Here is a 10,908-nt window from a genome sequence, read left to right as displayed (position 1 = left end):
TAGCACGAGACGGCTAGCTCCGGCACACAATTTCCCGTGAAATCACAACAACACACCCCTGTGTGCTTTATGACATCCTGACTCCCGCCGGTTCCGAATGGGTCCTGAAATGTCCCCGTTACGTCAGGAGCCTCCAACTTTTAACGCTAAAAGAGCCAGTTGGTCCAGTTTCTGACGGACCACCATAGCCCATCAAGAACCACAAAGTCCCACTCCCCCTTTAGAAAAATACACTTTATGTTTTTGTGGCCATTAAGCCATTCATTTATTAAATCTAGCTTTTAAATGTTGATCATAATTCAAGTATTATAGGGTTATAGTTTTTTGTTTTGGCTCATCCAAGTTCCTTTCAAAATAAAATCCATCATGGCAAATACAATCTTAGTTTTTTACAATCTTTTGCTAAGTTATCTGACATGTTAAAATAAAAACATAAATGCTAAAACATAATTAACTGAAATAAATCAAACAAAACTATAAACCCATTATTTGATCAAACTGTATGCATTTTTAAGGCCAAAGAGTCACAATGGAGGGATAAAAGAGCCACGTGGCTCAGGATATATACATGTGTGTGTGTGTGTGTGTGTGTGTGTGTCTGTATGTGTATGTGTGTGTGTGTGTGTCTGTATAACTATATTTCTTTCTTTATTTCTTTACTTTTTCTTCTAAATCAGGGTTGTCAAACTCATTTTGGTTCAGGGGCCACATTCAGCCCGTCTGATCTCAAGTGGCCGGACCAGTAACGTAAAAGCAAAACAACAGCTTTATTTTATTTTTTTACTCAGTTGGGAAAAAATGCCTCAACCAACATAGTAGCATAATCACATGGGGCCAATGGATCTCAAATACACTGTATTTCACTTCAAAAAATGGTCCAAGTTCACCTCTGAAAAGGGTTTGAATGTTTGCACTAATGTGTTTACAATAAGGTAGCTGTCACTGCTCCATCACTGATGTCAATGCTGTAGTGAATGGAAACAGTTTTTTTTAGTCCAGCTAATAGTTGGTAAATCTTCTCTTTTCTTAACTGCAAATGGTGAAACTTTTCTTTATGGTGAGTCTCATAGTGGTGCTGAAAGTTGTATTCTTTGAACACTGTGACCTGTGGATGACATACCAAGCATGGGGGTTTTGCATTCAGCTTTCTCAGAGAAAAAAAACTGTCCATTTTCCTTGAAAGCTCTTCACTCCACTTCACTTTTTGACAACATTTATGTCATTAGTGTGTCACTACTGATCATTCTTATAGCAAGATAACAATGGTGAGGCTCATAGGGAACCAAACTACTGCCTACCCAGACGCAGAGCTGTTAGGTTTCGTTTTTGGCACATGCAGAGTTATGTTGTTTCACCTGTTTAGCCTTTCCTTTGCTCCCCCTAGTGGCGGAATTGCGCATTTCGGTTATTTCTTTAAAAAATCACAACTCGCCGCAGGAATGGACTAGAAACTTGGTTTCCTTTTTTAACATCCTTATGATTTTTGCTCTTCATGTGTGGGCCGGACTTAACCACCTGTCGGGCCGGACTGTTCTTAATCATCCTGTAATAAAAACTATAAAGTTAAAAAAATAAGTTTATATTTTATTGTTTGCCCCGTGACCCTGAAAGGGGATGAACGGATCAGAAGATGAATAACTTTGATGTTTGTTTATTTAGCGTTGTTTGTTCTAACCTTCATCAAATCAAATCAAACTTTATTTATAAAATAGCGCTTCTCATGCATTTGCGCAGCTCGAAGCGCTTTAACATTAAAAACAGAAAACACACAATATCACAGTAAAAGCCCAACCCATCCTTCACCCTTCCCACTCCCCTCCATTAAAACACACGACCCATGACCCCCACATATAAAGAATAATGACTATGTAACTTTAAATAAAAAATAAATAAATACATAAATCAGCAAACAAACAAACAAGTAAGGCTTGGCTCTGCTGTGAGGAAACAGTATTTGGGAATCTCCTCATGCCAGGAGCCAGCCTCTTCACAGCGCCCACCCAGACTGGGACAACACTGGGGTCCACTTCACAGCCGTGAAGCTGCAAAGTTAGACTCCAGCTGCCCCAGCAAGGGCGACAACTGAAGCAACAACCACCGGCCAAACCAGCAAGCCCTGGAAGAAAAGATCCCCACAAGAAACACTGGGGCTAAAATCATGATAAGATACTAAAATTAAAGACATAATATGCATATCTTCTTTCTCTATTGGCTTTTCCCATCAGGGGTTGCCACAGCAAACGAGTCGATTGGTAAACTTGGCAATGTTTTACGCCACATGCCCTCCTGACGCAAACTTCTCAAAGCAACTGGGTTTGGGACCGGCACAGTGGTAGAGAAGGGAACAGGGAGCAGCCCAGATTTGAACCCTGGTTTCAAGGACGGAAGGCGCCGCAAACCAGTACGAGCTACACCGGCTCCAAAGACATAATATGCATATAAAAACATAAAATTGAGAATAAGATGCATAAAATGAAATTAAATACATAAAATAGCCTATACTAAAACTAATAGAAAAAATTAGCAATTAAAATCAACTAAAAGCTAAATTAAAAAGGTGGGTCCTGAGCCTCTTCTTGAAAATCTCTACAGTCTCTGCGGCCCTGAGGTTCTCTGGCAGGTTGTTACACAGGCGAGGGCCGTAATGGCAGAACGAAGCCTCACCATAAGTTTTGGTTCTCACCTTCGGAACAACTAAGAGGCCAGCACCGGAGGACCTCAGGGTCCGCGAGGGCTCATATTTAAAAAGAATATCATTTAACCAAGAAGGCCCAAGACCATAAAAACATTTATAAACCATTAAAAGCATTTTAAAATCAATCCTGAAACGCACAGGGAGCCAATGCAGCGATTTTAAAACCGGTGTAATGTGTTCCCGCCCTCTGGTCCTCGTCAGAACTCGTGCCGCTGAGTTTTGCAGTAGTTGTAGATTTCAAATAGACTTTTTGGGTAAACCAGAGAGCAGGGCATTACAATAATCTAAACAACTGAAAATAAAAGCAAGCATGGCTCACCTCTGTGCTGGCAAGAGAGAGGAACGGGCGGACTCTGGCAATGTTTTTGAGATGATGAAATCCTGTCTTACCGACATTTTTAATGTGTGGGATAAAATTGAGCTCAGAGTCAAAAAGTACGCCCAGGTTTCTCACACATTGAGCAGGTTTAAAAGTATGAAGATGTGGTAAAATTATCTCTCTCTTTTCTTCAGAACCGATGATTAGAACTTCAGTTTTGTCCTGGTTGAGTTGTAAGAAGTTTTATGCCATCCATGAATTTATATCCAAAATACAGTTTAAAAGAGTGTTAACAGGTTCAAGGTCATCAGGAGACACGGCGATGTAAAGCTGTGTATCATCAGCATAGCTGTGAAAGTCAACGCCATGTCTCCTGATGACATCCCCAAGAGGCAACATATATAAATTAAAAAGTATTGGACCTAAAATCTATCCCTGGGGAACCCCACAACTTATTTCATGGATTCTTGAAGAGCACGGATCCATACTTACATAAAAGTGTCGATCTGTAAATAAGAGTAAAACCACTTAAGAATTAACTTTATCTCATCTTACTAACTGTATTTGGATTACTTCAGTTGCAATCATACACATGATGTAATTACTCAAAATGAAATCAGATTACTCACAATGGAATAAAATTAATGACACTACAAAATAGTAAAAAGGTTTTGATTCATCCATATTAGCCTTGCCAGCTCATCTCACGTGAACAGAAAATAATCCAACATGACCAGCAGATGGGAGCAAAACACAATGGTTGCTCGAACACAGGTAGGATTAAAAGACATTCAAATTCAAGGTTACTTCCAGGACACAAAGAGTAACTGCAGAGGTTAAATTATCTGCTGATTTTATTTGGGAAGCATTCAAACAAATATATTACAAAATAAAAATAAAGGTAAGCTCAATTTTTTGTCCATAAGAACTTACTGACTCATTAATAAAAACAAAAGAAATATGTACTTTTTAGGTTGATCATTTCCTTAGTTTCTTTTAATGTCTTCTAACAAAAGTCCCAGTTTCTGAATATGTGACTAAGACCTAAATATCATGACATGCCAAACATATGCTATGTTGTCACAGCTTTCACTCGTCAGGAGACAGAATGCTCCCTAATGCAGCATCACGCAAAAACAAACACATACAAAAGTTGTTAAAGGACAGTTTTGTTAAATTACATGAACACAAGTCATGTGTTGCACCCGTAGCCTCCTAAAACTGCTATGAGCATGAGCTACACAGCATTTTTGTGTTTAATGGAACCAGAACCATTTCTGTGCTGATTTATTTTTAATAACACCAACAATAAATAAAAATAAGAAGGAACTAGTTGCTCAAAGTGTGGGACAAACACTAATACGTTTTTTTGTTTTTTGTATCAAGAACTTGTGCATGGTCGGTGTACCATGTGAGCTGCCACAAGCAGACGGACAACCTGGGCTGAAGATTAAGAGGCCTAAAAATACTTAAATGGATGTTTCACTTAGGCTTTGGATTTAATCAGAAACCTTTGATGAAGATGTTTCAAGACGTGCAGAAGTACATCATACATCCACGACCATGCTCTAGTATCCCCTTCATCACCATTTTTTTAATATAAATAGGTAGCGGAAGAATTCAAGTTCTCTTCAGAAGAAAAGAGAGGGGGAAACAGCACACCAAGAGTTTAAGATCGGTAGCCAAACTGTGTCTGGGGGCTCTTTTTTAAACTTAAAGCCACACCACAATTAATATAGAACACATTTAGTCCAAATGTAAATGTCAGAACATATTTAAATGAACAATACAACCAAATCTTAATTTCTCTCTGATGAGAATTAGGCATATCAAAACACATTGCTATACATGTTTACAGACAGATCTCAGTATTTTATCCTTTAAATATATTTAAAGATCACTCTGTACAGAAAAAGAGATTGAGGATTTGCAATTCACATGGGCTGCCTGATGACTTGTAGACACAAGGTTTTGATTGCCTTAAGTGACCTTTGATGTTAAGCTCTGATGTTGTAATGCTTGTTTGCGTTTTCTGTTTTTCGCTTTCTAAAATAAAAATACTCGAATTTGATTTTTGTTTTATGTCTTAGTAAAAGTTATAGTTTGTCTTTTTTTTAAATCTACATACGTGTTTTCATAACAAAAAAAATATTTAAGCATAAACATCTTTAGTAAATTAATATAGATGTATGTAAAAAAAAATCAGGTATACAATTTGTATTTAAGGTTTGCATTTCCTGTTGTAAAATGAGTCATATGTGTTATCTTTAGATGTGGGCGGAGCGTTTCAGGAAGTGAAAAAGAAAAGCCATCTTGTCTCGCGAGAGTTGGACATCTATATACAACCGATGCTCAGTCGTCCTTATCGTTCGTCCTCAGTGCAGGGTAACGCTTACATATCTCATCTTAAAAAAGCAGTTCACATTTTCAGGTCTTACATCAGTTGAAAAGCCTGTCAGGTTCTGAGACCACAAAAAGGAGTACGCGGTTCCGCAGACATATAAAAAGGTAAGTCTTTGAACATTTTTTATTGAACCTCATCGATCGTTTCTGACGTTTTAGCTAATATTAGCAGTCCGGCTAACGTTAAGCTAGGTCACCCGGCAAGGATCACGAGAGGTCGCCTGTCGTGATCATCATCGTGACTGTTTTACAGTATCACTTCCCGAACTACGATTTTGTTTCTGATTTGTGGATATTGTAGATTTAACCAGACTCAGTAGTTATTTAATTTATGTAGAACATTTAATTCCTTTAGATAACTTCCTCGTAGGGCATTAAGTTAAGTAATAAAAAATAATCGTTCGTTAACCGCAACTGAGGCTTTTATCTATAGCTTTATTAATATTTACATACATACTGTTGTTGTTCTATATTAATGTTTTATATCAATTCCAAAGATCCGTTGTTAAAGTTAATATAATTGTCTTTCTTTGTAGTTTATATTATAAAAAATGCTGACAACAATAGTAATGGAAATAAAACAGCTAAATGAGATCAACGCATTACTATTATTTAATAAAGATTTGTCTGGAGAAAAAAAAAAGCCGAGGAATGTGTTTTGTCCAGTGTTGCATAAAAGTTATTTCCCAAGAAGGGCTTGACAATGATATTTAAAGTTGTTGCTAATAACTTTTTTGTGAATATAAGATCTTAATAGATTTATTTTAGGTGTCATTGCATGAATCCTGGAGCAAAAATCAAAGGGATCAAGTTGGGAACAATTAACAACAAAAAACAAAAAAAATAAAACATCTCTTAAGTTGGAGATGATGTGTGATGAAGATGTTTTATTATTACTGAACAAGCTGTTTATTAACCCACCATTTTTTTTCTTAAAAAATACAAACACCATGAAAGATAATCATTAAACAACACTAATGTAACATTTTTAGGTTGTTGTGTTGAAACCTGAAGGTCATCAATTCATTCTGACTATAGCTCATCTGAAATTATTGGCATTGCCCCCCCCCCCCCCCTCCATATTTCTGCTCTCAATCAAACTTTATTCTGTTTTATCTTCACCGATGAATGAAACAGAAGCCTGATATGTATTATGTTTTTGTTATCAACTCTTATAACACCTCTGTGAATCAAAGGTGTCTGCTGTACTTATGCATTTTTCCTGAAGTCTCATATCTTTCTTTTAGAGTTCCTGGCAGTTGAAGGTCCCATTCACCATGGAAGTGATAGTGCGTCGATGCCCATTTTTGGCCAGTGTCCCTCAGGCTTTCTTCCAGCAGACAAAGAAGTCTCTGGTCACATATGCTCAACGATGCCCCATTATGATGGAGCTCGCTGCTAAACCCATGGCCCCTTCCATGGCACGGGCCCTCTGCTCCTCATCGTCTCATCAGCAGAGTGGTTCAAATAACGTTGAAGGTGAAGAAGAAAGAAGGATCCAAATAAAATATTCTCCCTATCATGCTGGAACACTGCAAATAAACTGGAAATCTTTCCCTCTTGCAGCTCCTAAACAAGAAGAGGAGTCAAAACTGCCTTCTGGCCATCCCATGCCATCTCAAGGCCAAAACGTGGCCTCAAAATGCCCCTTTCTGGCTGCTGAAATGAAGCAGAAGAACAGCGCTGTGTTCCGTCAGGTTGCCATGGAGTTCCAGGAGGATGTACAGGAAGTGCGCACCGTCCAGAAAGGTAAGATTTCTCCCACAATCCTCATGTTTTTGCCGGTTGTTCCTCAATGCATATAAGCTGACTAATTCTTTCATTCTTTAAACTGTCTAGCTAAAGTTTCATCCACCCAGTTGAAGGAGACATCCTTGGCCAGTACCAAAAAAGCAGAGGAGCAGTCAAACCTAATGAAGACCCTCCTGAAGCAGCGCCCTAAGAGAGTCAGCCACTTGCTTCAGGACAACATGCCTGGAAGAAGTAGGATTTCTGTTTTTCTTGTTTCTAGATGAGTGGAAGTGGTGGCTGAATCTCATGTTTACTACTGCTAAACAGTTTTTACATTCATGTTTTGTGTCAAAAGTTGGGTAAAATTTCCATCTTGCTTTGTCATCTTGCTTTCTATATTGAGATTGTGTCTTCCTGTTTTGCCACAGTGTCCCGTTTCCAGTACGATGACTTTTTTGAGAAGAAAATTGAGGAGAAGAAGAGCGATCACACGTACCGCGTGTTTAAGACGGTGAATCGTCTGGCCACGGAGTTTCCGATGGCTGACGACTTCACTGGCTCTTTGGAGGACAAGAGGGAGGTGTCCGTCTGGTGCAGCAATGACTACCTGGGCATGAGTCGACACCCTCAAGTTGTGCAATCCATAATGTGAGTAATGCGGGATAGGTTGGTTTGGAACGGATGACATTTGAGCTACTTTCTGGGGTCAATGTCTGTTGTGTAATGACACAAATATTTCCCCCTTATTTCCACTAATGATTAAACGCTTTGTGTTTTTAACCAAAATGAAAGGCGCTATATAAATAAATAAAGTTTGAGTTTGAGTTAAACCTGTCAAACTGTGAGAGCTGAGTGTAAGCAGACGGAACAAGAAAAATTGTATTTAGATGCATCTAAACATGTTTTAAGCCTTGTTTGTGTGGGTGCAGAGTATTTGTTGGCCTTAATTCAAACAATTTACGTTTCGTGTTTGTTTTAGTAGGCTTGATCATACTCACCTTTTACTCACCGCTTATTTTGTTCTCTGCATGTCCTCTTTTATTCAGGGATACTTTACAAAAGCATGGCTCAGGGGCAGGGGGTACCAGGAATATCTCTGGAACCAGTAAATTCCATGTGGAGCTGGAGCAGGAGCTGGCTGACCTGCACAAGAAGGATGCTGCGCTGCTTTTTACTTCCTGTTTCGTCGCCAACGACTCTACCCTTTTTACTCTCGCAAAGATGCTGCCCGGTCAGTCGAGTTTTCTGTGGGAGAATATCAGGATTGTTTTTTGAAAGGTACTTTTTCCTAACACACCATCTCTCCCGACTCAGGTTGCGAGATCTACTCTGATGGGGGAAACCATGCCTCAATGATCCAAGGCATCAGGAACAGCGGAGCCAAGAAATTTGTATTCCGCCACAATGATGTTGCTCACCTCCGAGAGTTGCTGCAAAAGGGAGACCCCAGCAAACCAAAGATTGTGGCTTTTGAGACAGTCCATTCCATGGACGGTGAGTTTTTTTCTTTAGAATTTACATTTGCAGTTAACATTAGTCCAGCCTCCTGAAGCTATGTAGACCCACATGTGGTGCCTTTTGCCCATGTGGTTACACTAGACTTTTTGTACTGTTTACTAGCACACGTTGGCCGCCTCCAGTTGGAAGAGACTTGGCATGAATTGTCAAAGCGGTGCAAATCTTCCTCCAGGCTTTTTCCTTCACAGGTCTATTCCTATAAATGAAAGACTTGTGGTCATAGAAATGTGTCTGGGCACTAACCGCATTTATTCATTTCTCCTCCATGATCAATTTTCCAACTGTTGACACCTCCGGGAATTAAAAACGCCATCCACACGCCACTACCAAATCGGAGTCCCTGATTGGTCACATTTTAAACCTGGCTTAACAGTTAACGTGCGTTCAGTGGCCGTGCGTTTTTGACGTAGAGCCCGGAAGTGGCCGTTAAAAGCCTGTGCAGCCACGCTGGAACACAGGAGTTCTGAAGGCGGAAGCCCAAAAGCCGCATTTCCTCATAGACTCTTCATCGGAAGTGGTTGCTTGAACTCGAGGGCTGTGTGAACGTTGCTTAACCTAGACATTTCTGTTTTGAAGAAATCCTTCATCTCACCCGTCCCATGTTTGTATTACTGCTCACAGGAGCTGTGTGTCCCCTGGAAGAGATGTGCGACCTGGCTCACGAGTTTGGCGCCATCACCTTTGTGGATGAAGTCCACGCCGTCGGCCTGTACGGGGCCAGAGGAGGGGGCATCGGTGATCGGGACGGCATCATGCACAAGATGGACATCATTTCAGGGACTTTAGGTAATTAATGCAGAAGTTTTACAGAACAGTTAAATTTGATTTCTTACCCACTTCCTTCTATAGCATGAATTCTCTTGTCTAACACTACTCTGTATCTGTATTTGTAGTTAGTTTAGTTTTTCTGAATTAAAACTCTTTGTGTGATGTTAAAGCTCAATGTGTTTGTATTACACTGAGGATTAAGCTTTGGTTATGTCACTCAATACGCCAGAGGCTTAAAGAAGCTGGAGCTGCTCTCTTGTTGCTAGGAAACCGAGGGCTCTCATTGTACACTTATTGAATTACTCTGCTGTTGATTCTGTCCTTCTGTTTCTGCCAGCAGTTTGCTTCATTTTTATTGGGATCCTGGTGTTCTTTCTCTCAAATCCAGCAACTTCCATCCACCTAATTTTTTTCTTCTTTCTTTTTCAGGCAAGGCCTTTGGCTGTGTGGGTGGCTACATTGCTAGTACCTCCGCCCTGGTAGACACGGTGCGCTCCTACGCTGCTGGCTTCATTTTCACAACCTCTTTGCCACCGATGTTGTTGGCCGGAGCCCGGCAGTCCATTCAAATCCTCAAAGGGGAAGAGGGCCGTACGCTGAGACGCAAACACCAGCGCAACGTCAAGCTGCTGAGACAGATGCTGATGGACTCGGGTCTACCTGTGGTGCACTGCCCCAGCCACATCATCCCTATCCGGGTACACTCTTTAAGTCTTCTTTATGCTTTAACGTCTACATTTGAAACGCTGTCTGTCATCAACTATGCCTCAGTGGGGTCATTGGCTAACAGCTCTGCTTGAATTTAAGGTCTCCAATGCTGAGAAAAACACGGAGGTATGTGACATCATGATGAGTCGGCACAACATCTACGTGCAAGCCATTAATTACCCCACTGTAGCCCGGGGAGAAGAGCTTCTGCGCATTGCTCCAACGCCTCACCACACCCCTGAGATGATGAAATACTTTGTTGGTAAGATACAGATTAGTAATTCAGTATTTTGCCTTGCTAGTTGTTTTTTTTTCACGTTTTCTTTTATATCGGTCGGGAACGTTTCTTGTACTTGAGTTTCACGGACGTCTGCTCTTGTTTTTCTTTGTGTCCTCTCCAGAGAGACTTGTTCAGACATGGAAGGAGGTGGGTCTGGACTTGAAGCCTCACTCGTCGGCTGAATGCACCTTCTGCCAGCAGCCGCTGCACTTTGAGCTAATGAGCGAGCGGGAGAAGTCTTACTTTAGCGGCTTAAGCCACCCGATTTCTGCCTGCGCCTAACACTACTCACTGCTTCTGGCTTGAGATGGCACATAACACATTCATTCCCTTATCTCTGTTAAAGAATGTATTAATTATTATGGAAGAAGTCTAATGTGTATTTTAATTATTTTGTTTTAGATGGTCTATAAGCTACAAATAAAATATACGAGAAATGAGCTCTTTGTTTGCTGTGTTATTTCAGAGGTTTTAGACAGACTTGGG

The 10,908-nt window shown here is 40.3% G+C and overlaps 1 protein-coding gene across 2 annotated transcripts; it reads left to right on the top strand.

Moving 5' to 3' along the window:
* The first annotated feature begins 5,334 nt into the window (after positions 1-5,334).
* On the top strand, positions 5,335-10,862 carry alas1 (aminolevulinate, delta-, synthase 1). 2 transcript variants are annotated; one of them, XM_004068665.5, is made up of 11 exons: positions 5,335-5,522; positions 6,665-6,896; positions 6,984-7,166; positions 7,257-7,400; positions 7,577-7,796; positions 8,195-8,379; positions 8,463-8,642; positions 9,288-9,452; positions 9,864-10,132; positions 10,242-10,404; positions 10,544-10,862. In XM_004068665.5, exons 2-11 carry the CDS (start codon positions 6,695-6,697, stop codon positions 10,702-10,704), a joined length of 1,872 nt encoding a protein of 623 aa, XP_004068713.1. In that variant the 5' UTR covers positions 5,335-5,522; positions 6,665-6,694; the 3' UTR covers positions 10,705-10,862. The 2 variants fall into 2 exon arrangements, with proteins under 2 accessions (XP_004068713.1, XP_020558818.1); XM_020703159.3 differs by having other exon boundaries at positions 5,337-5,522; positions 6,665-7,166.
* The last annotated feature ends 46 nt before the right edge of the window (positions 10,863-10,908 follow it).

The sequence above is a fragment of the Oryzias latipes genome, chromosome 5, assembly GCF_053564925.1.
Source record: "Oryzias latipes strain Hd-rR chromosome 5, Olatipes_Hd-rR_3.1".
Taxonomy (NCBI): Eukaryota; Metazoa; Chordata; class Actinopteri; order Beloniformes; family Adrianichthyidae; genus Oryzias; species Oryzias latipes.
The sequence above is the reverse complement of the archived record's forward strand: the minus strand, read 5'-3'. Positions and strand labels throughout refer to the sequence as shown.